At 38.7% G+C, this 24,547-nt stretch overlaps 2 protein-coding genes across 4 annotated transcripts in view; one reads left to right on the top strand and one right to left on the bottom strand.

The window, feature by feature from the left end:
• Positions 1 to 2,454, bottom strand: part of FTCDNL1 (formiminotransferase cyclodeaminase N-terminal like) — a 122,076-nt gene extending 119,622 nt beyond the window's left edge. For 2 of the 3 annotated variants that reach the window (XM_027866110.1, XM_027866112.1), the window contains exon 1: positions 2,393 to 2,454. The gene's annotated coding sequence lies outside the window, so the exon portion shown is untranslated. The remainder of the gene's footprint in view (positions 1 to 2,392) is intronic. The other variant, XM_027866111.1, reaches the window with a different exon arrangement.
• Positions 1,949 to 19,739, top strand: CUNH2orf69 (chromosome unknown C2orf69 homolog). Its single transcript, XM_027866109.1, has 2 exons — positions 1,949 to 2,337; positions 15,762 to 19,739. The coding sequence occupies exons 1-2, from the start codon at positions 1,981 to 1,983 to the stop codon at positions 16,590 to 16,592; spliced, it is 1,188 nt and encodes a 395-aa protein (XP_027721910.1). The 5' UTR covers positions 1,949 to 1,980; the 3' UTR covers positions 16,593 to 19,739.
• The last annotated feature ends 4,808 nt before the right edge of the window (positions 19,740 to 24,547 follow it).

Below are 24,547 nucleotides of genomic sequence, written 5' to 3'. Positions count from 1 at the left end.
GGCAGCTAGGTGGTACAGTGGATAGAGCACCGGCCTTGAAGTCAGGAGGACCTGAGTTCAAATCCAGCCTCAGACTAAACACTTGACACTTACTAGCTGTGTGACCCTGGGCAAGTCACTTAAACACAATTGTCTAAAAAAAAAAGTTCAACTTCAGTTTAGAGCAAAGATGGGTTACTAAAATGCTGTTTTCTTCCACAAAGAAATATTATACAACATCCTCATGGTATACTGGAAAAAAGGTTCAGATTTTGAGTTAAGAAAAAACTTTGTTTGCATCCTAGCTCCATTGTTACTTGTGTAACACTAAGTCACTGAACTTCTCTGGGCCTCAGTTTGCTCCCCTATAACCCAAATGATCAGACTATCTATAAATCTATGATCCTAAATATTCCTAACTCAGTACAGTGTGTTCTCCTTAACCTACTCCGAGTTACTTTCATATACCAAGTTGAATATGGACCTTGGTTCTGCAACTTGTTCAGTTAAGAGTATAGCTCACAAATGTTCAGATTCCTTAAGAGTCTGGCCAATATGGTGGATCTTTAACAAACCTTATCTTTGGCTGAAAGAAGGCTTGGGTCGAATTCATGTGCGCAGTACCAGCATGTAGTGATTTTGGGGTCCCAGCACCCCTAAACCTCTGAACCTCAACAGTATGGTGCTATTATACAGATGTCAGGAAAAAAACAAACATCTGATTCTTTGTCTAGACTCCAGGAATTAGCACAATTGCAACTCTAATCTAAAATTTTTTAAAAAACAAAACAAAATAAACATCTTCACAAATTTTAGCGTCATCTTTCAACAAATTCCAAATCACACCTTTAACAAATTATTTACTATGAAATGGTGGTCGCCATTTTAAGCGGATTCATTTTAGGAAGGCTTTTTTCCAGTATATCAATAGTAATCCTCAGATGACTAGGATATCATGTATAGATGGGCTTGCCACAAATCTGTCTCTTGGAGAACTAGAAAGATTTCCAGTCCCAGATTCTGGGCCACTCACAGGACAGATGTGACCTTGGGACTATCCGCTTCGCTTAATTACCTCCGTTTCCAAACGTAAAACGAAGAGCTTAGACGAGGGGAGTCTCAAGTCCCAGGCCTACCCATGCTTAGACTGTAACAGATTGAATTTGGGGGCACCCGCCATTTAACTACAACAGCACGATGTGGCCCAGGAGAATGAATTCTCGAAATCACTCTTCCCTTTGAGGGCCGAACCTCCAACAAAACCCACAAGTGCGGGAAGTGCACGGGGCTTTCTTGACCTTTCATAATGTAGCTAAGTCGGCTCGGGGGTAAGGCAAGCCTCGTCAGCCCTGGAAGGTCTGGCACTGGCCCGAGCCAGCGCCAAACACCGAGGGGCCCGGCTTCCCAACGGAAAGGGCGGGCGCCGCCATGGGAGCTCTGCACACACGAAGCCTACGTCGCGGGAACTGCCTCCCTTTGAGGCCCCGAGAACTTCCGAAAGCTTGCTCCGAAAATGTAAGCCGGGGCCACCGCCACAGGCCAGAACCGCGCCTCACAATCCGTTCCTTGGGATTGTTGGACAGCTACTGTTACGGCTCGCCCTGACTAACGCGCATGCGCCGCTACCCCCCCTTTTTTTCCCCTTCTCCCCGCTTCCTTCCCTTCCCCCTCCCAGCCCGGCTGACAGCCTTTCTGACACTTCCGTTTCGAACTGCCCGGCCAGACCCGAACCTTCCAATAACAAACGCCCTTCCCCAAGAAACGCCCCCTCCCCGCCTTCCGTTCCCGGTAACCAGACCTCCTTTCCCACTCCTCTCGGGCAGCCAGTCGCCCTCAGATCCCCTTCCTCTTACGCACGCGGGGCGCGCGGACGTCGCTGGCTGACGACAGCAGCTACGCAGCCGCCGCTCCCGCTCTCCCCCACCGGCGCTTGGGGCCGGAGGCAGGTGTAGCGGCTACGGGGAGGGACCGGGCTGAGCAGCCGCTGCCGGCGGCGGCTTCATGAGTCTCCTGCTGTCGCCGCCGCCGTCGCTGCCACTACTGCTGCTGGTCGTGACCAGGGGCACCTGCGCCTTCCTTTCCCAGGACGGGGTCATGAACGTGTGCAGCAGCAGCAGCAGCGGCGGCAGCGGCAGCGCGGGTCGCGCCACCCCCGCCGTGGGCTGCCGCGGCGCGGGGCTGGGCCCCCAGTGCCTGCGGCTGCCTCCCGTGCCGGGCGCCGATCCCCAGCGCTGCAACGAGCTTCTCCTGTTGGCGGCGGCGGGGCTGCGCGAGCAGGAGAACCCGCCGGGGAGGCCCGGGGAGACGTCGGCGGCAGCCCCCCAGCATCACGTCCTCTACTTCCCGGGAGACGTGCAGGTATGCGGCGGCCCCGCCCCCTCGCTCCCTGCCCCTTCCTGCTGGAATCCTTTACCTGGGTGGTCTCTGGGACCCGCGCGGAGGGCCCCGGCCTGCTCCTCCCCGTCCTCGGCCAGGCCCGGGAGAGTTTGCCCTGCGAGGTCCCGCCCCCGGGAGGTGCCCCGGCCGCCCAGCGTTCCCGACTTGTGAGTGGCCCGTTAGGGCGGTGGGAGGAGGGAGTGTGTGTAGGGTTCTAGGAGAGGCTGCCAGGTACTGGGGTCTGTGTGACCCAGGTGACAGTGCTGGGGCCGGAGGGAGGGGACGGAGAAAGTGGAGCCTATCCATAGTAGTAGTTTGAGGCTCACCTAAGTTCTGAACCCTTAATTTGATTAATAGCATTTTGCTTGACAGATTTTAAGAAGGTGGCAGGGTTCCTGAAAGTTTGGGTGTCTCGTGAAAAGCCCATCAGACTGTTCCTCTGTCTGCTTTGCTGAAAGCCCCTTCTAGCCTTAGGTGTTCCCCAGGGTTCGTCCTGCGGCCTCTCCTGCGGCCTCTCGTTAGCTCCCATAGATTTAGTTATAATATCTATACTAATGCATCTCAGATCTACCTATCTGCTCCATGCTGACATAAACAATTTCGAATTCCCATCTGCCTTTCGACATCTCCGACTGAATTGGGTAGACACCCAATCTTAAATATGTCCAAAACGGAACTCCTCTTAAACATCCCACCTCCCTATTACACTTACTCCAGCATCACTATTTTCCCAGCCCCCCAGGCAGGCAACTAACATCTATGTCATCCTCAACTCTTCATTGCCTCTCAACCTTCATTATCCAGGCTGTCGATTTCACCATTGTAACATCTCTCCAATAGTCCCCTTTTTTCTCTGATACTGCCACCACTCTAGTTGGGAGAGGGGGTTAGTAGGAGAGAATAAGCATTTATATAGCACCTACTGTGTGCTAGTCACTGTGCTAATAAGCATTTTACAAACCTCATTTGATCCTCACAACAACCCTGGGAGATAGGTACTGTTCTTATCCCCATTTTACAGATGAGTAAACTGAGGCAGACAGCGATTAAGTGACTTGCCCAGGGTCAATTGGTTGTTGTTCTTCATGCTTGAAGAGGGCCAAAATGACATCACTATGTTGGAGTCAAGGTCCAGTGTCACTGGCTGTGGCTAATCAGACCAATACAAATAATCCATATGAACGTTTGAAATGGAAATGGCCAAGGTCACACAGCTAGCAAGTGTCTGAGGCTGGATTTGAACTTCTTGACTTCCTGACTGATTCAGGCCCTCTTCACCTCATGCATGGGACTATTGTAATAGCCTGGTGATGGAGCTGCTTGCTTTATATCTCTTCCCCACTACAATCCATCCTCCAAAGTGTTTTTCCTAAAGTAGGTCCAACCCTGTTACCACCTTACTCAGTAAACACCATTGTTTCCCCATCAACTCCAGAATCAAATTAAAAACCTTCTGTTTGGTGATCAAAGCTCTCCATATCCTAGCCTCCAATTCCTGCTGTTTCTTAGGCTTCTTACACGTTATTTTTCTCCTCTATTCAGTTGCACTGGCCTCCTTACTGTTCCACCAACAAGACACTTGTCTATTCAGACATTCTCTCTAACTGTCCCCCGTACCTGGAATTCGGTGCCTTATCAATTCTGCCTCCTGGCTTCCTTCCCCTAACTAAAAATACCATTTTCTACATGAAGCCTTTCCCATTTTCTCTTAACTCTATTGTCTTCCCTCTTTTAATTATGTCATATTTATCCTGGATATAGCTTGTTGGTATTTGTTTGCTTTGTTAACTCACCCATTAGATTATGAACTCCTTGAGGGCAGGTACTGTCTTTTGCCTCTTTTTTATTCCCAGTGCTTAGCACAGTGCCTGACACCTTGTAGACATTTAATAAATGCTTAGTGACTAACAGCAAAAGTATGTGTAATTTAATATAAACAGTATACTTTTGAGGAAGGGATGTGTGTGTATACATACACATGCATATACATACATGTATTAAAATATAAATAAGATTCATTTCTGAAAAGTATTTGGTAATATAGTATTATTCAACAACTAATCTATGCATTGAGCTCAGTGTAGTATCGCAGAATCTCAAAGTTGGAAGGGAACTCAACTTATACCTGAACAAGAAATCCCCTGTGTAGTTTTATCTAACAAGTGACCATCCAGTCTTTGAAGACCTCTTGTGAAGGGGAACTCAGTCTTTCCTCCATTTCACTTTGTTGTTGTTGTTCACTTGTTTTTCAGATGTGTCCAACTCTTTGTGACCCCATTTGGGATTTTCTTGGCAAAGATACTGGAGTGGTTTGCCATTTTGGCACTCTACCCACTGCACCACCTAGCTGCCCATTTCACTTTTGTATAGTTCTAATTGTTTGGGGATTTTTCTTTATATCAAGCCTAAACCAATATCTCAGCAGCTTCCACACAGTTGCTCCCAATTCTGCCCTCAGAGACCAAGAACAAGTCTAATGCTGTTTCCACACAGTAGCCCTTCACATAATTGAAAATAACTGTTATGTCCCTGTCTGGTTTCTGGGGTCACTGTCCCCTTCTTGTTTCCCCTGCCCCCCCCCAAGTTTTCTCTAGGCTAAAAGTCTTCACTTTCAACTAATCTTCTTTATGTCATGATTGCCTGACCCTTTACCAAGGTTACATTTCTCTGGAAAATCTCCTGTTTAACATCTTTCCTATATTGTGTCACCCAAAACTGAAAACAGTGATGTAATCTGACCAGGGTAGAGTACACTAGCTGGCCTATCACGTCTCATCTTGGACATTATGCCTCTCATTTTAATTTAAAATTATGCTACTTTTTTGTTTATACTGTTGATTCATATTCAAAGTGAGGTCCACTAAAACTTTTATATCTTTTTCAGATGAATGGCTGTCCAGACATGGTTTCTCCATTTTGTACTTGTGAAGTTAATTTTATTCACATTAAATTTCATGGTACTATATTTAGTACATAAAAGTACTTTAACATTTAAAGTTAAATTGTGTTTGAGTCTATATTGAAGATGAATTATGGTAACTTGTTGAGAGGTATTATAATAAAGAGAATGGGTTAATAATTTGTGGTAACAAAATGTACAGATCATTTGTAACATTAAAATAATTGGATAACTCAGTTTTCATTATTGTGTCTTGTAGACTTTTTGTCTAAAAATTATTAAAAGCACACAAGTTAATACCTGAATGAATTGTAAAAATTAATAAAATAGAACTATTTAGCAAGAGTCTTAAAAAAATCACTGGGTTCATATCAAATAATCATAGAATATTGGAGGTAGAAGGAACCTTAGAAGTAATCCAGTTCAACTTCATGCCCAGTGCAAATCCTTATCCACATTTCTGCTTGAACTCTTCCGGTGATTCAGCATAGGTTTATTAAATGCCTATATACTTGGCCACTTATAAAATAGCTCATTTCATTTTTAAAATTTTTACAAAATTTTTATTCATTTCTGTCAAGGGTACCAGCATCTTTCCTATTACCCAGATTTACAGCTGTGATGTCATCATTAATTTCTCACATGCACCCTTATAAATCCAGTTAGTTGCTGAATCTTATCCCTTCTCCCTCCAAAACATCTCTTGCGTCCTTTCCTATCTCTTCACACAGCTGCCACTCTAGTTTAGCTGCTTAGCCTCTCTTACTTGCAGTATTATCATAGCTTCCTGATTTGTATCCATGCCTCAGGTCTCTCTCTTTATGCCAATTCATCCTGCACAGAATTGCCAGGGTGATTTTTCTAAAGCTCAAGTCTGGTTATGTTACTCCATTACTTAGTTAACTCCAATGGCATTCTATTACTTCTAAGATCAAGTATAAACTCTTCTGTTTGGCACTTAAACCCCAACTCTACCAGACAAGCTAACTAACTTAACTTTCCAGCCTTATTATATATAACTCCCCTTCACATACACTTTGATCCAGCCAAATTGACCTTACTATTTCTCATGTGATATCTCATTGCCCATTTCAATGCCTTTTCCCTCATTGTCTCCCATGCCATCTCAAGGAATTTATAGTTTTCTTCAAGTACCACTTTCTGTATGAGGCTTTTTCCTGATACTCCAACCGCTGTGCTAGTGACTCCCCTCTTAGCTGTTTGGTATCGATTGTGTGTGTGTGTGTGTGTGTGTGTGTGTGTGTTATATGCATATATGTATATATGTATTTACACATACACACATACATATGTACACAAATATATATAATGTCATGTTCTCCAATTCAATTGTAAATTCAAGGGCAGGAAATGTTTAATTTTTGTTTTTGTATCCCCAGTACCTGACACTTAGTAGGTACTCAGTGGATGCTTGTTGTTTGATTTTTGACTTACCTTGAGTTGGAATCAACCTCTCTACAATGTCTACTAACAGGAATTAGGCTGCCCTGTTGGTAATAAATTTAAAAATCTACTCTATCTTATATATGATAGTTCCTCAAAGAACCAATTTGGGGTGGAGGGGGGAGTTCTGTTTGTATATTTTTCACTTTGTTCAGTGGTTTCTCCCCAGACTTTTACACTTATAGGTCCGTAGGTACTATAGGTATTGGGGTCAAGGGTAAGCTTGTGACAAGGCTAGTATAGAAAACCTTGCTTTATTACTTCCAAGTTGGTATGGTACCTTAAGTGTTGGGGTAGGTCTTTAATGAAATCTAATATTGTTGCCACGCAGAGTTGGAAAGGAATTGACAGGAGTTAAAGCAAACCTGCCAATTGCCGTTAGGTTTTTTGTTGCAGCTGAGATAGCTGCAGAAGGTCTTGAACAGGTCTCTGTATAACACTGGACTGTTGCAAAGAAAGGTACAAATGAAAGTCATTTAAGACAGCCCCTGTCTCAGGTACATACAGCTTATCTGTGTGGAGAGCAGACAGCATATATATGCCAGTATTCAATGCCTGTTGGTGTCAGATTAATTCTAGTAGTGGTACTTGAGGTATAGTGCTACAGAGATTTCTTTTTTTAACTCAGTTCTGTGATTAACTTAATAAAGATTACCTCCTAGCTTCCCAGACTTCCTTTAGGTCCTACCTAAAATCTCTCCTTTTACAAGAAGCCTATTCTTGACCCCCTTTAATGCTGGTGTCTTCCCTTTGAGATTATCTTCAGTTTATTCTGTGTAGATCATATTTGTACATAGTTGTTTGCATGCTGTCTCCCCCATTAGACTTGAAAGCATGAGCTGTTTTTTGTCTTTCTTTGAATCCGCAGGGCTTAGTACAATAATTAGCATGGGTAGCATTTAAAATGCTTATTGATTTGATTTGAAAATAGTATTTCATTATGTTCATGTACCATAATTTGTTCAATTGTTCTCCAATTGATGGGTACCACCTTAGTTTCCAGTTCTTTGCCACTACAAAAAAAAAAAGCTGCAGTAGATATTTTTGTACGTGAGGTTTCTTTTTTCCTCTTTTAGGATACCATTTTGCGTTTTATCAGGACGACGTGATACACATCTTGAAAGTTCAATTTGGTGAAGAACAATTACTGGCATCATCTGTAAAATGCTTTACAATCATTAATTCATTTGGGCCCCACAGTAGCCCATGTGATGTAGAAAACTGTATGTATTATTATCCTCTTTTTCCAAATGAGAAAATTGAGTTTGAAGTTAAGAGAGTTAGTGTTTGTGCTTACACAGCTAGTAAGGATCAGAGGTAGAATATGAATGCAGGCCTTTCTTAATTACAGTCCAGTGTATTATGTATTATGCCATATTACCTCAGTATCCATGCCTACTGGTCCATCAGGTCATGTATACCTGGTTCCACTTCTGGATGGGGTAGAGTTCAAAATGCTATAGTCATGGCAGAGTCTTAGCTTCCAATTTTTCCTTTCTAATGACTGGGATGGGAGTACTGGCCAGGGAGATGGAAGACTGGATGAATACTTTTTCATTCTATTTCTTTCCTAAGAATGTCTGAAAGGGTATGGTCTCTGGTCTGATTAATGGATAAATCCAGGTGGGATTGTAGTTCCTGGACCCAGGTTAATTTCACTACCAAATAGCCTATATGTCAGGCTTGTCTCCCTGGTTACTTCTACACACGTCCTAATTGTCTTTATCCTAGAAAGAGAATTCTGGCCTGGAATCTGGGTTGAGGGCAGGTTGTAGATTTCAGACACTTTGGGTAATGTTCCTGGCAATCCTCAAAGCAAAAGGTGATCTTCTCTGAAGACTGTGCACTAGGACTGTTGGATTATTCAGTGCCAGTCAGTTGATCTGCAACACTACTAGGAGGACAGGAGAGCCAATTATTTTTATGCTTAGTTCCTAGAAATGTTTTGTTACTTGGATGAAATCTCTTTTCTAGGTTCCAGGTTGGGGCATCGTCACAGGTCCACATCAGAGTGGGCACCTGTTGATTGTTTTCATGACTTCTAAGGTAGCACAAAATCTCTCATTCTCACTAGCCAGAACTGAACCCATAAATCTGAGTCCCAAAATACCTATAAGTCTGGAAATTTGATTTTGAATTTCAGAAATGTATGAGCGATGAGGGGAGATATGAAGTGAGTTGTCTAAGCGTGAGGAAAAAGAGGAGGAGATCTCAGCATCTTTCTACCTGTTTTACTGACAGACTGATCCATATGTGGTTCTCTGGCTGCATAAATTGTGCCCAGGTAGCAGGAATTAGCTGGGCAGCAGCATGGTTTAATGGGAAGAAGTCTGGCCTTGGTGTTAGAAGACTTGGAATCAATTTACAAGAATTAATTAAGTACCACTCTATGCCAGGAACCGTGCTCAGTGCTGGATACAGTGTTAATAATAAAACAGTCCCATGTTGGGAAAGACAGTATATACATACACACATATATCTGTATACATACATATTGTTTATATGTATCATGCATACATATATATGTATTATACATGTATAAATATCTGTTATACATATATTGCATGAAAACTAAACACAAATTAGTGGGGGGTGTGGTGTGCATTTCCTAGTCCTGTATAACCGTGAAAAAGTCACTTGACCTTTCTGAGTCTTAGTTTCTTCATCTATAAAGTGGGTATAATACCTGCATGATTTACCTCACAGGGTTGTTTTTAGGGAAGTACTCTGTTCTATAAGTCACAAAGCACTATATTGTAAACCATAAAGGCATAAAGCTGTAATACTGCCTAGAGGCTGCTAGGAGTTGCAGTGGATAGTTCTGGGCCTAGAATTAGGAAGATCTGAGTTCAAATTCAGCCTCAGATACTTTCTAGCTATGTGACCAAGGGCAAGTTACTCATGTCTCGATGTCCTTACCTGTAAAATGGGGATAATAATAGCGCTTGCCTCCCAGGGTTGGTCAAATGAGACAATATTTTAAGGTGCTTTTAGAGGCTCTTAATAAATGCTTATTCCTTTCCCATATAACACTGGTCACAAAGTGTACTTTTTTTTTCTGTTAATGTACAACTAGCTTCCCTTGGATGAGCAGCAAGAATACTAGAACATTTGCCACATATTTGGGCATTATTCAATAGCAAGGTCTAGTCATTATATCCATGTTGCCAGATAAGTACAGACAACTTTATCTATATAAATGTAGGGTAATTCTTCATGTATGTATAAGTATGGCCAAGCCCTCCAAAAATGAACTGGTCAGAACAAGAGTATTCATGCAAAATACTGATTATGAGTTCTGAAAGAACTTATTTTGAAAGTGAATCTGCTAATTAGGATTTTTTGCTTAAGGGAAATATCAAAAAGTCCCCTTAAGCTCTGGAAGGAAACTATCTACATGGTCCAGTGGAAGCTATTCAGCAGGGTATGGAGGGGCCAAAAACTACCTAACAAGCAAGGACTTGATTTTCCTCGCCCGGACAAGGGGCAACAACCTTAGAGTATGAGCCAAGCTCAATTGTTAAACATTATGGAGAAAGATAATTAAAAGAAATTGTTTCTCAACAGTGAAATCAATGAAGGAGAAAATGAATCTGCAGAAAAGTTGGTGTGAAACCCAAATAATGTGATCCCAAAAGTATTTTAAGAAGAAGCTGCCAGGAGAACACAAATAGACATAATAATGTACTAGGTTTGCCAGGGTTTTTATATGTGTAATTGTTGATGAATGAGGAAACACTGCATTGGGATTCTAATACCTCATCACCTAATATTATATATGAAGAATTGAAGATAACAGTCAATAAAATCAAGCTGGGAAGTATGACTGGACCGTACCAAACACATTGAGAAAAAATGCATGCTGGATGTGATCCTAGTTTTGAAGGTACCTTGATAAGTTTTTCAAGTTTTCTCACAAAGAGAAAATTATCAAAGGAATGGCAGAAAAAATGCATAGCTCAAATCATTTCCCTCAAAATTGATTGAAATAACTACCAGCTTCATACATTTACTTTTTTATTGCTGCACAATTTTTGAGAATGCTCTATACACATGTTGATGGTATCATCAATATAATTGATAAAGAAATGTTTAAGTAGGCTTTTGTAGCTTAGTACAGTGCCTGGCACATAGTAAGTGCTTAATAATTGTTTATTATTTACTGACTATTTTCTACAGCGGTCTTCATATTTATATAATTGAGTGAAAGGTGAAAGCTTTAAACTGGACCAAGACTTTTGGGACATTTTATATATGATATCATTTATCTTTAACATATTTTGTCATACTAGTCATTTATAAGTAATTTAAACTCTGAGACTTAATTTTCTTATCCATAAAGTGGTTTGGTGTTAACATCCCTATCTATGAGACATGTTAGGAATGTTAGGGATATCAAATGAGACCATGTATTTGAAAGTGCTTTGTATACTGTAAAGTACAATACAATTATAAGTTTTAAAAATATATTGATAGTTTTATATATACATAAATATATTGATAGTTTTATATATACATAAATATATTGATAGTTTTATGTGTATATATGTGTATATATATATATATATTTAAAATTAGCCCCTTAGATTTGCTGTTAAAAATTGCCAAGAGATTGTAGACTGAGTAAATTTTTTATCCTGTCTACCTTTAGTAACCCTCCCCTCCTTTTGCTACATCTCACCAATGGATTGCTTGTCTTTATCACCCTTCAACCTCTCTTTCCAACAAACTCCTGTTGCTCTCCTACTACTCATATGTGATTAAACCTGGATGAAGGAAACCATTGTGTATCATCAGCAAACACATTGTTCAACCATATTGTTTTGGTGGAAGAATTGTTGAGCATCATTCTAAAGCCCTCTTCTTCCTCTCCCTCTCTGTTTTCACGTGTTCCATAGAAAAACTCTTGACTGATCCTAAATTAGAAGATTCCAGGAAGGAGGTTTGCCTTGACACTTGAACTTTTACATTTTAAACTATGGACTGTCTGACAGTCTGTCTGAGACAGACAACCAGGTGCACTTATTTACAGAAGTGATGAACCATCATGGGAAACAAGGTATTTCCCATGTTTACATTTAAGTCACATGAGATAGTTTGATAGATTCAACTGCACAGACAATTTTGTTTAGTGATCCTTGGATTATCAATACCAACTGAAATATAAAACAAAGATGAAGGCTCACCCAAGCTGTTCATCACTATCATTTAGATTTCCTGTGCAGTCCAAATAGAAGAGAGATTCCCCATTCATGATAAGGTCCTCCAAATGCTCCTGTTTGCAGGTAACATTGTGGTGCTTGAATCAAACCCCAGAATGCTACAGGATCTCAGTGCCCACTCAACAGATATTGACCTAATAATCCACATAGAAAAAAACAAGTGAATGAAGAATGCTTGGTCAGATTATGACATACAATTGGGTGAGTAGCCTGTTTTGTCCTTCAGGATATCTATCTATGGTAGACGCTGAATATGGACGATGAGCTGGGCCCAGTGTTGAAGAGGTCGAAGAGTGGTTGAATTACACTTGGAAAATTGTGCAGTGCTTTGATTGTTCCCTTACATAAAAACTTAACTTCTTAATACCAATAATTTTTCAGTGATTTTATTTGGCTGTGAATCATGTATCATCATCAGAATTTCAGATGACTAAAAGGATATTGTATAGTGGGCACAAATTAGTACAATAAATTACCAATACTTATGCATTAGAGGAGACATAAGAGGTTATCACTGGAGAGATAATATGCATGATAAAAGACCTTGAGCTGGTCATGGTATAACATCAGAGAGACAATAAAAATATCAAAATACCTAGACAAAGACCTTTGGCAAGTTGGGTAGATCATCCATGGAAGATACATGGGAGTACATGAATGAGAATTTCTCTAACAGCATAAGGCTTGGATGAGTTGAGATCTGCATTAGTAGAGGGAACATCTATATTAATATAATAAAATACTGTTATCCTTCAAAAGCATCAAAATATAAGTGAATGTGACTTAGTGATACTAAGATAGGATACCACAAAAGATATCTTGGTCTAGTTCATGGGAAATGCCTAGAGGTGGAGGTCCGTGAATAATCAAGAAAGACCTATTTGGCAAATAAGCCTGACCAGTTCCTTGGACTGTTTTTGGCCACCCTAGATTAAAGAATTCTGCTTAAGCCAAGTTGCAAATGGTCCTTGCTACTTGATAGATCCTCAGGAATTTGAAAAATAGTCATCACAGCTTATGATCTCTGGAAACAGTCCTGAGCATCTTGCAGAAAATAACTCCTGTCATTATTTTCAGGCTGTCAACTTTGGGACTGAGGCAGTACTGGTTCACCCCAAGCAAGGCAAAAAAACACCGAAAATAAGGAAGACATCCAGGCTTGGGAAGGGCTTAATGGCAGTGCAGGGATGTGGGGGCAGGTATGCTTGTAATTGAAAGAGATAAGCATGGATAATTTAAAAAAGCTGGGACACTATTAGTATTAGGTGGTTTGCAGAATATCTGACTCAAAATTGCTGAAAGGAGCTTATAGAGAGGGAGAACCTGGTGTTAGAAGTAGAAGCCAAGAAGACAGTATCAGATAAGAAGTTAGCAGAGAAGAGGTTGCTCAAAGGTACTATCACCTGAAAATTTCCGTTCTTTTATAGTGAAATGTTGTATTTTTGGTTCTTGATTCTGAGTCATGAGCATTGTCATTTGCTGTGTTTCCTCTTGAGCCTCTAGTTAAACTGTGAGCTAACATGTAGGTATGTAACAGGATTTTTGTTAGACCTCTTACTGTCTAAATCAGTCCATGTATCATAGGATCATTGACTTAGAGCTGGAAAGGACTTGAGTTCTTCATTTTACATATGAAGAAACTGAAGTAGAGGTAATAAATGCTGGGGGCAAGATTCGAATCCAGATTCTCTATCTTAGAACTCTTTCACTGCAGATTGTAATTTTTCTGTTTTCAGATTCTTTCACTCCTGACACCTTAAAAATAGATCCAGTCCCTTCCTCTTGAAAGACATTTTTTTTTCTGGTACCTTTCTTGGATGTTTAAAAAATTTTATCTTGAAATCCTTCAACCTTTCTAATAAATCTGAGTTTAGAGATGCATTTCTCAAGCTTTTTCACCTCCTCAAGCAGGGAGACCATCTTTTATTTATGGTGCAAATAGTTGGTGAGTCCCTTAAGCAGAAAGTCAAATGTAGTATAACCTGGTAAGTCACTGACAAAGAATTGTAGAGGATAAGAACTAAAAAGGACCCTGGAAACAACTTAGTGTAACATCTTTATTTTACAGATGAGGATACTGAGACCCAGAGAGAAGTGACTTTTAGCTTCTGAGTGGTAGAACTAGGACTTGAAATCAGGTCTCTTGTTTTTTTTTTTTTTTTTTTGTACCATAGCCTGTTGCTTTCCAGTTCTTTTTGTTTATATCTCCTAGATAAGATTAACTAATGGTCTTGGCTTTCCCCTATAATTTTTTTTTTTTTTTTTGCCTACTTGTTTGCCACTGGACTCCTTGTCTGTTTCCTTGGAATGTTTACCTTTAAATCAGTTTGGATGACCTTTCCACATCTTAGCTGTTTACCGCTATCATGTTAGGGAGGTGTCAGCCCATCCTCTTTCAGCAAACTGCAAACACTAAGACTACTTAAGCAGAACATTCAAGAAAGGCTCATTATCTCTTTGCCCTCTTGATGTGGCCCTATGGGATTCCAAATTTATCTCTGCCTTCAAATGACTGCAGCTGTAAACTGTCCTAAGTAAATGAAACTCATCTATTCTTACTACTCGTGCTATCAAGAAATTAGTCTTTATATCGGGTGTAAACTTTTTTTTTTATTTTTCAGCTGGGATTAGGATCAATTTAAACATGAGAACTTTTTAAGAAAAATATGTACATTTTAGAGTTGTGGTGTTTGACATAGCACTGGAAAAAAAGAGATGTTAATTCCAATCTTTGCTAACTTGATCATTGATTTTGGGCAATTAATCTCTCTGGGATTTAGTTTCTTTTTCTGTGCAATATAGGAGCAGAATTCTAGTTTGTGACTAAGGTAGGTCTTTCGTGATTTTTATATGCCATTGTAATAAATTTTGAAAAACAGTGTAGCATTGTCTAATGCTTCTAGATGTAAATTTCCATCAAACTAGGGTGTTGTATTGTTTGGGACTTTCTCTTTGGGAAGGGACTTCATAGTTATGCCATCTTGATTTGACATTGAGCCTGTAGTTTAACCATTAGAACAGGTTAGGGCTACCTGCTTTCTTGGTTAATCATCAGTTCTTTCATATGCGTAATCCTTTTAAAATCTAGGAGCTATAGTTTCTCAGTTGAATTATTCTGGTTTATATTTCTGTTCAGAAAATGGAATAATAAGTAAAAATCAATCAAACCTTTATTAAGTACCTACTCTTATGAAAAATAAAAACTAGTATATTCATTCTGAAAATAGTACTGTACACATCAGACTTCATATTGTTAGATGCAGAGCAACCCAAGTGGTTGTATTCAAGTGTTATTATAGTGAACAACATGGCAGCTATCATAGGAGAGAATTATTTTAATTCCAGTTTGCAAGAGAATTAGTTTATAGCAAAAATGCAGTCAATTAAACTTATATCTGTAACAGTACTTATATTTGTATAGTGCTTTAAGACTTACAAACCACTAAAAGAAGGGAAGTTGAATGCATGTATAATATATGTACAGTTTATTAATACCTAAATATTTCTATTTGGAGCAAACCAATCAACCTCCATTTTTTTTTTTAGGCAGTTGGGGTTAAGTGACTTGCCCAGGGTCACACAGCTAGGAAGTGTCAAGTGTTTGGGCTGAGGCCGGATTTGAATTCATGGCTGGTGCTCTATCCATTGCGCCACCTAGCTGCTCCCAACCTCCATTTTCCACTTAGCAATCCAGAATCCTAAAGTCTTTCCTCCATTGCTCCATAAAAAAGAACAATAAAAGCTGAAAGCTATTTTAGGACAATAGTTATGTGTCTCTCTCTATTTGTAACAATGATTTTGTGATGGTTCTTCTTTTTCAGAACTATCGTGAAATTATGGCACGTCATCCTGAGAATTATCAGTGGGAAAACTGGAGTCTAGAAAATGTTGCTTTCCTTCTAACGCACCACTTCAGCAATAGTTATATTTGGGTAGTGAAGAGCTCCCGAATGCATTTGCACAAGTTCAGCTGTTATGACAATTTTGTGAAGAGCAACATGTTTGGTGCCCCAGATCACAGCATTGAGTTTGGAGCTTTTAAACATCTTTATTCGTTATTAGTTAATGCATTCACCCTTACGCAGAACATTGTCTTGTCAAAGAAGAAAAGGTATGGTTTAAGAAAGGATGCGAAGACCTCTAGCTACTGTAGAGCAAATTCATCTCATGCTTCAAATGGCTGCCAGGGGGAGAGAGAGAGAAAATATGAACAATATGATGACTCAGACACCAACTTTAATCCACCATCTTTTAAAGATGCATCCTTTACTTTGATTGGATTTAGTAAAGGTTGTGTTGTTTTGAACCAACTGCTTTTTGAGCTGAAAGAAGCCCAGAAAGATAAGAACATAAACACCTTCATCAAAAACATAAGAACAATGTACTGGCTGGATGGTGGTCACTCTGGAGGAAGCAATACCTGGGTTACTTACCCCGAAGTGTTGCAAGAATTTGCAAAGACAGGGATTACAGTTCACACTCATGTTACTCCTTACCAAGTAAATGACCCCATGAGGTCTTGGATTGGAAAGGAGCACAAGAAATTTGTACAGATCCTTGAGGACTTTGGCATGCAGGTTACTAGCCAGATTCACTTTGAGCAGGAACCTCCTTCCATAGAAAATCACTTCAGGGTTCATGAAGTGTTTTGAAGCTTGAAGTTTGCCCATTTACTGCATTCAGTTGAAGAACAAAACACTCTGTTGTGAAATCAAGTGACAGGAAACAACATTCATTAGACTCCTTGTATTGTTAGTTTGGGGGAAATAGAAGCATGGTTACTAAAAATTGGCATGATGTGCTGACGGTATTCCTTGCAAGTGAATTCCAGCAATTCTTAGGGTGAATTGGGTTAGAGTTACAAGTTATTTATGATATCAGTGTGGTTCTTGCTAATCCTATGGTGTGACCCTTGAAATTAGTGGAAAAAGTTGTAACTATCTTCTTTCAAAGGCATATGTATGATCGATTTAAACTATAATTATTATTGATATTTAAATAATTGGAGATTTGGATAATATTTACTTCTAACCTTAATCTTGGTAACAATAAAGAAAAAGTAATTATCTGTTTTAGCACCCTGAAAAATTTAAGATTTGATTTCATTATACCCTTGGACGGGAACATTCTCTTTGTCTTATTCTTTAGTAGAGGCAAAGATTTAATGATATTTTCTATTGTTTGGGAGTACCTCCCAATTTGTGTCTCATTCTCATAGCCACAGAAGAGATATTTACATAGTCTTATTGATTCATTGTGCGACATCTGTCACTGATTAGTCTTTTCTTCTAGGTCTTATTTATATTAAACAATTATGTTTTATGCATAAAATGACCAATAATCTTTGGCCATTAAGTTTTAACATTCCATCTAAACTTTCGAGTTTGATTTTTAACTGAATGCTTTTTGACAGGACAATAATTTATTTTGGTCAGAAACTTATCTTTTGGGGAATTGGGCTAAAACAGAAGTACATTGTACTAGGTAATGTGTACTATGGTCAGATTTAAACATTTCATCTCATGAATCTTATGAAAAAGATCAACATGGGTGGTAAAAAACAAACTAAAAAATAAAATCATTGCTCCATTTATTACTCTCCCCAAAAGAAGACAAATTCTACAGTTCTGAATTGCTGGTTTCTTTCCAGAGTGATCTGCCTGCCAAAAGGAAACAGCTCTCTTTGGCCAAAATACAAAATTACTGCAGAAAGAAGTTATAAAGGAAAGTTTAAAGACATATAATTTTGGCTCAAAAACTGAATTTGGTTAACACTGCTGCATAACATAGGTGAAGGCCTCTTCTGCTATTTTTTTCCTTGACCTAAATAAATATGCTTTGAGAAACCAGGGTATAATTATCAATGAAAAGAAGTTGTTTGAAGACAAAGATTTTTTTATCCATATATCAGAATGGATACTTTACTTGTCACAAAAACTAGCCTTTACGTAGTTGTACAGTTAACCTAAGTGATATTTAACTCAGTCTTGTGATGTGAAAAAAGAGATATGGGAAAAGTAAAATAATAATGACCCAACAGACAATATTGGTATTTACTCACTGAAACCTTACAAAAGAGCATAGGATAAAGATACTATAATCTTGACTTCAGGCCAACTAAAATAATTTCACAGGAATACCCTATTTAGTATTGTCTTTTCACAGTACCTTTTAAAAAAAAATTGCTATCAAAACATTCCAAATGTTCAGAGCTTAATGGGAAATGGGATCACTGTCTAAATTTTTCCTGAAAAGAAACTGCTTAAGTAGAAACATCCTATTTTGTTTTAACACTTAGTTCTGCATAGAAATACTGTGTTTATAACTTACTCTTGGATCTTTTTAGGGAGGAGAAAAAATAGTTTTGTTGCCTAGACTTTCTTTAAATAAGTACAGTTTCTTTTGAGACCAAAAGTTCCCACCAGTCCCCCCCACCAACCCACTCCTAACCTTAAAAAAAAAACAAAAACAAAACTTCAAAGTAGTTGATAACATGGGTTGTACAATTACCACAAATTGCCTAACTGTAATACCTGTTTTAATTCCCACATTCATATATGAATTGTACTAAGTTATCTTTCTATGCATAGACTAATGAATGAAAGAGGAGGTTTTATTTTCCATTGAAACTGAAATGAGGTTTGGGATAGAAAAGTTCAGGGGAGAGTGTTTTTCTACATATCTTTTAATATTGTGATTATAAATAAAAATCTTGAGTACTTTATGTGTTAGTGCTAATGTGAATGATAATTTGTAAACTTAAAAATGCTCTTCTTGAGCTTTTCTGGATAGATACTCTGTGGAAATCAGGAAAATTAACTGTCAGGCACCTGGAACTACCATTATATCAAAGTGTTATTTTTTCCTATGCTGGAAATAAATTTCCTCTGACTAGTGTTTAATTTTTCAAGAAATTGGTCTATGTTTTAATTAATGTTATTAGTATTTTAAAGCAAAATTTTCTTTTTCTGTGTCAAAAAGTTTTGTTTTCTACTTTCATAATTGTAACTTTTCAATTGTGCCTTGTGTCACAAATTGAAAAATAGACATGAAGACTATGTGAAAGGTTGATCCCACCACAGCATTGATGTATAAATGTATTAAAATGAGTAATCGATAGATTGTTTTTTAGTATGCTGTACACATAAATAAGGAGTTAATGAATATTGAGATGTTTGAGCAGAAGCTGTTAATGTGCCCAGTTAGTTTTTGAATATGTGAAAGACTATTAAATTTTCATTTTCCTTGACCAAGCTATATGACTTGTCTAAATTCACTTTGAACATTAATTATAAAAATAAGTTGTATAGTCTTCTATAAGAACAAATTTTTCTCTCCCAGTTTTGAATTGCTTCACAAAGTTTAGCACTTTTTTTTTTCATTTTGATGCATTTGATTTTGAATTTACTATTATTCTCAAACTTAGTAATTTTTAGAGTTCTGTGAATTGTTTCAGTTCTTTTGGAATATTGTTTACCAAAATGTTTAGGGTCCTACAAAGTTAAGTCCATCTGTAATCTCTTAAGTATTAAGGTTTTTAATGTACCATTTGTTTTACTGCAATGAATAATTTACTTTTGATATCTATATTTTATCGCCATCCTTAATTGAGCAAGGTTTTTGTAAATATATCAAGTGGGAATGTGTGAAGAGTCTTTTGCTCTGCCCAGGTGGTCTGCAAATAAAAATCTTGGGGATTTAATAATTATTAAGCCTACCGTGTATGCATTCACTTGCTTGAGATGCTTCATTCACTTCCAAAAGTGCCTCGCACCCTGGAATAAAGGACTTTGAAACCATTCTTAATTTAAGAATGTTGCACGTTATGTATATTTGAATTTTTAAAGAAAGTTATCTAGGAAAAAAACTTATATTTGACTTTTTGTGAAAATTTAAAATATTTTACTATGGCAAGAAAGACTAAAATGCAAAGAAACATAATCTTGGATTCAGCATCTTAGAGTTGCCATTCTGAGTCGCAGTTCTCATCTGTATGGTATTACATTAGAATATCTTATATCAAATTTTTTTTTGTTCCTCTGATAAAAAAAAAAAAAGACAAAGTTGTGCCTAAGTGTAGGTTCTGTCTATAATTTGATTATAATCTAGTTAACCTGTTGGGTAAAGTATCCACCTGAAAAAGCATTTGCCAAACTTACTTTCAGTTTCATCAAAGCATACTTCAGCTTAATATTTCATGTTTAAATCTTTGAAATGGGTTTATATCTATGCTGTTTTTTATTTCAGTGAAGGAAGCCATGTTCATTCACTTCCATTTTTTTCTTGTCTCCAATAATCTGAAGAGGAATTTCAGCTTAAACACTTCATAAAGTGATGAAGATACTGTAACTTGGACAGAAATATTTGAAGAACTAGTTTCATTATTTAAAAATATTTCCCTTAGTCTCTTTGCAATGCTTAGTTACAGTGGGTGCAAGGTGTTCATATCTTGTAACAGGGTCTTTCCCAGCTTCCAGAAACACTCTTGTTCTTTCCTTTGTTTTACTTCTTTCATAGTTCCCCAATCCCTGGCTATAGACTGCTTGGATTATACATATACAGTGGATATTTGATGTTAGGGCAATGAGGTGGCACAGTGGAGAGTGCTGGCCATGGAGTTAGGAAAACCTGATTTCAAATCGACTGAACAACAAGAGAATATGATGTTCTCTTCTAGTACATGTATTAGGATTCTCTGCTATATTTATTCATAGAAACTGAAGGATGGTAATAACTATAGGGAAAAAAAAGTTCATTGATAGGTCCAGATTGTCTTGCAGCCCAGAACTGATGAGTTTTACTGCTTTGGCTTTGGATGACTGCTAGTCTTGATTGGCCTTGAAACCAGGAAAATGCACCAAACGTTTCTTTCCCAGTGTAGGGGGAGCAGTTGTTATATTACAGCTTCAACGTCACTATATATTACTTCTTCCACCCCTCCTCAAATTATCTGCCCCTTTGTTTCAGCAGTTCTGTTTACTGGCAAGTTTGTGTGAGAAAAAAGCCAAAAGGTAAAGCTCCTTCAACTGTATCAGCCGAGAACTATTAAAAAGATGTATAAAATAAAGACTTGTTTTCACACCTCCATGAAAGTGAGCAGTATAGGAGTGATTATCAGTCAGGAATTTGAATAATGCACTGAACTAATCCCTTTCTGGGATTCATTTGTGTCAGCTATAAAATGATACTTTTGTTCAACTTCTTCATCTGTAAAAGGAAAATAGGAAGGCTTGTTGAATAAATAACTAACAGACCCAGAAAGTAAGTGAAAGTGCTTGGGTCAATTGAATCATGTTTTATAGGAAAGAAATTAATACCAAAATACTAAGAGATTAAGACTAAAATTTTCTTTGCTAAGAGAAGAGCCATATTTAGCCTTGGCTAATACAGGAACATACAAGCTTCAATGTCTTGGATGTAATCCTGAACACTCTGTGACTTGCAAGGCTGTTTTCTGAAAGATGTACGGGAAAATCAGAATAGGAACTTATTATTTATGTACCTAACCTTTTTATACTAATTTCCTTAATGAAAATTGCTTTTTATAATTAACTTCATCCATTTCCTAACTAGAATATGGTTAGATTGTTCCTGATTAGGAGTGTTGTATTCATAATCGTAAATGTTCCCAGAATGATGTATGCTTTTTTGTTGTTCATTTGTTTCAGTTGCATCCAACTCTTCATGACCCCATTTGGGGTTTTCTTGGCAAAGTGGTTTGCCATTTCCTCCTCTAGCTCATTTTACAGATGAGGAAACTGAGGCAAACAGGGTTAAGCCCACAGTCACACAGTTAGTCTCTGAGACCAGATTTGAACTCATGAAGATGAGTCTTCCTGACTCCAGGCCCAGTGCTCTATCCACTGCACCACACAGCTCAAAAACATGCAAAATGGTTCTCCTTTCTCTTTTGCTTTTTTTAATGCTTTATTTATTTTTAGTTTTCAACATTCACTTCCTCAAGATTTTGCATTCCAAATTTTCTCCCCATCTCATCCCTCCCCCCACCCCAAGACGGCATGTATTCTGTATACCCCTTCCTCTTCTGTCTCTCCCTTGTGTCTCTCCCCCCCTTCTCTTATCCCCTACCCCTTCTGTTTTCCTTTAGGGCAGAATATATGCCAATACCCCATTTTCTGTATTTCTTATTTCCTAGCTGCATGTAAAAACAATTTTTTTGTAACATGTGTTTTTAAAACTTTGGGCGACAAATTGTCTCCCTCCATCCCCACCCACCCTCATTGAAAAGGCAAGCAATTCAATACAGGTTATACATGTGTAGTCATGCAAAACACTTCCATATTAGTCATGTGAAAAACTAAGTACATTTCCCTTCATCCTATCCCGCCACCCCCATTTATTCTATTCTCTATTTTGACCCTGTCCCTCCTCAGAAGTGTTTGTTTCTGATTATCCCCTCCCCTAATCTGCCCTCCCCTCTATCATCCGCCTGCTCTCTTGTCCCCTTCCTCCCTTATTTTCCTGTAGGGTAAGATAGATTTCCATACCCAGTTGTGTTTATTCCCTCCTTAAGCCAAATCCTATAAGAATAAGATTCACTCATCCCTTCTCACCTTCCCCCATTTCCCCTCCCATGTAAAAGCCTTTTCTTGTCTGTTTCATGTGAGATAATTTACCCCATTCTACCTCTCCCTTTCTCCTCTTCCCAGTATAATCCTCTCACCCCTTAATTTTATTTTCCAGATATCACCCCTTCATTTTCAACTCACCCTGTGCCCTCTATCTCTTTATCTATCTATCTATACATACATATAATTTTTTTCCCTCCCACTACCCTAATACTGAATACATGAGACAAAGGGCTCATGAGTTACAAATATCATCTTTCCATGCAAGAATGTAAACAGTTCAACCTTAATAAGTCTCTTATGATTTATTTCTCTTTCCTGTTTACCTCTTCATGTTTCACTTGAGTCTTGTATTTGAAAGTCAGATTTTCTATTCGGCTCTGGTCTTTTCATCAAGAATGCTTGAAAGTCCCCTATTTCACTGAATGACCATTTTTTACCCTGAAGGATTATACTCAGTTTTGCAGGGTAGGTGATTATTGGTTGTAATCCTATCTCCTTTGCCCTCTGAAATATGATATTCCATGCTTTGCAGTCCCTTAATGTAGAAGCTGCTAAATCTTGTGTTATCCTGATTGTGTTTCCACAATACTTGAATTGTTTCTTTCTGGCTGCTTGTAATATTTTCTCCTTGACCTGGAAACTCTGGAATTTGGCTACAATATTCCTAGGAGTTTTCCTTTGGGGATCTCTTTCAGGAGGAGATTGGTGGATTCTTTCAATTTCTATTTTGCCCTCTGATTCTAAAATATCAGGGCAGTTTTCCTGGATAATTTCTTGAAAGATGATGTCTAGGCTCTTTTTTTGATCATGGCTTTCAGATAATCCAGTAATTTTTACATTCTCTCTCCTGGATCTATTTTCTAGGTCAGTTGTTTTTCCAATGAGATATTTCACATTTTCTTCTATTTTTTCATTCTTTTAGATTTGTTTTACAGAGTCTCGATTTCTCATAAAGTCACTAGCTTCCAATTGCTCCATTCTAATTTTTAAGGAAGTATTTTCTTCAGTAAGCTTTTGGACTTCCTTTTCCATTTGGCCAGTTTTGCTTTTTAGGGCATTCTTCTCTTCATTGGCTTTTTGGACCTCTTTTGCCATTTGGGCTAGGCTGTTTTTTAAGGTGTTATTTTCTTCAGTATTTTTTTGGGTCTCCTTTAGCATCATTCTCAGTTTTTCCTCTACTTCTCTTACTTCTCAAAATCCTTTTTGAGCTCTTCCATGGCCTGGAACTGATTCATATTTTTCTTGGAGGCTTTGGATGTAGGAGCTTTGGTCTCGTTGTCTTCTTCTGGTTGTATGTTTTGATCTTCTTTGTCACCAAAGTAAGATTCTATAGTCTGACTCTTTTTGCGCTGCTTGCTTATGATCCCAGCCAATTACTTGAGTTATAAACTCTTTGTTAAGGTAGGGGTCTGTTTCCAGTGGGAGAATGTACTGTCCCAAGCTTGGGGGTTTTGTGCAGCTGTTTTCAGAGATACTTCTAGGAACCTATAAATTTTCAATTCTTCCAAGGTGCTGTGATCAAGGGCGAGGTGTTTACTCCTTTCCTGGCCTGTGCTCTGGTCTATGAGTGACCACAAGCACTCTTTTCTGTCTTAGAACTGTGAGGAGGATTTCCTTTCCACTGCCACTACAAGCTCCACCAGGCCAGTGCTCCTCCTCACTCCAGGACCACCACCCAGAACTGTGACCCAGATCCAAGCACCGGCAAAGTAAGAGAATCCTGCACCAGTAGATAGATCTCTGCAATCCCCTTCTGATCAGCCACTTGATTCCCCCTCAGACTGTGGGCCCAAAGTTCAGGAAGCAGCCGCTGCCCCAGGGTGAGCTCTAGGAAAGGGGCTGGGACCCTGCACTTTGTCTCTCCCCACAGACACACTTTTCCCACTGACCTAAGTTATCTTTGGTGTTCATGGGTTGAGAGGTCTGGAAACTGCCACAGCTGCCCGAAATTCAGTCCTCTGAGGCCTGCTCCAGGTTCGCTGAGGCTTGCCTTGCCTGCGCACCCACACTGAGCT

This window comes from Vombatus ursinus, unplaced genomic scaffold (genome assembly GCF_900497805.2).
Source record: "Vombatus ursinus unplaced genomic scaffold, bare-nosed wombat genome assembly UNPS02014779.1, whole genome shotgun sequence".
Lineage (NCBI taxonomy): Eukaryota > Metazoa > Chordata > Mammalia > Diprotodontia > Vombatidae > Vombatus > Vombatus ursinus.
The sequence above is the reverse complement of the archived record's forward strand: the minus strand, read 5'-3'. Positions and strand labels throughout refer to the sequence as shown.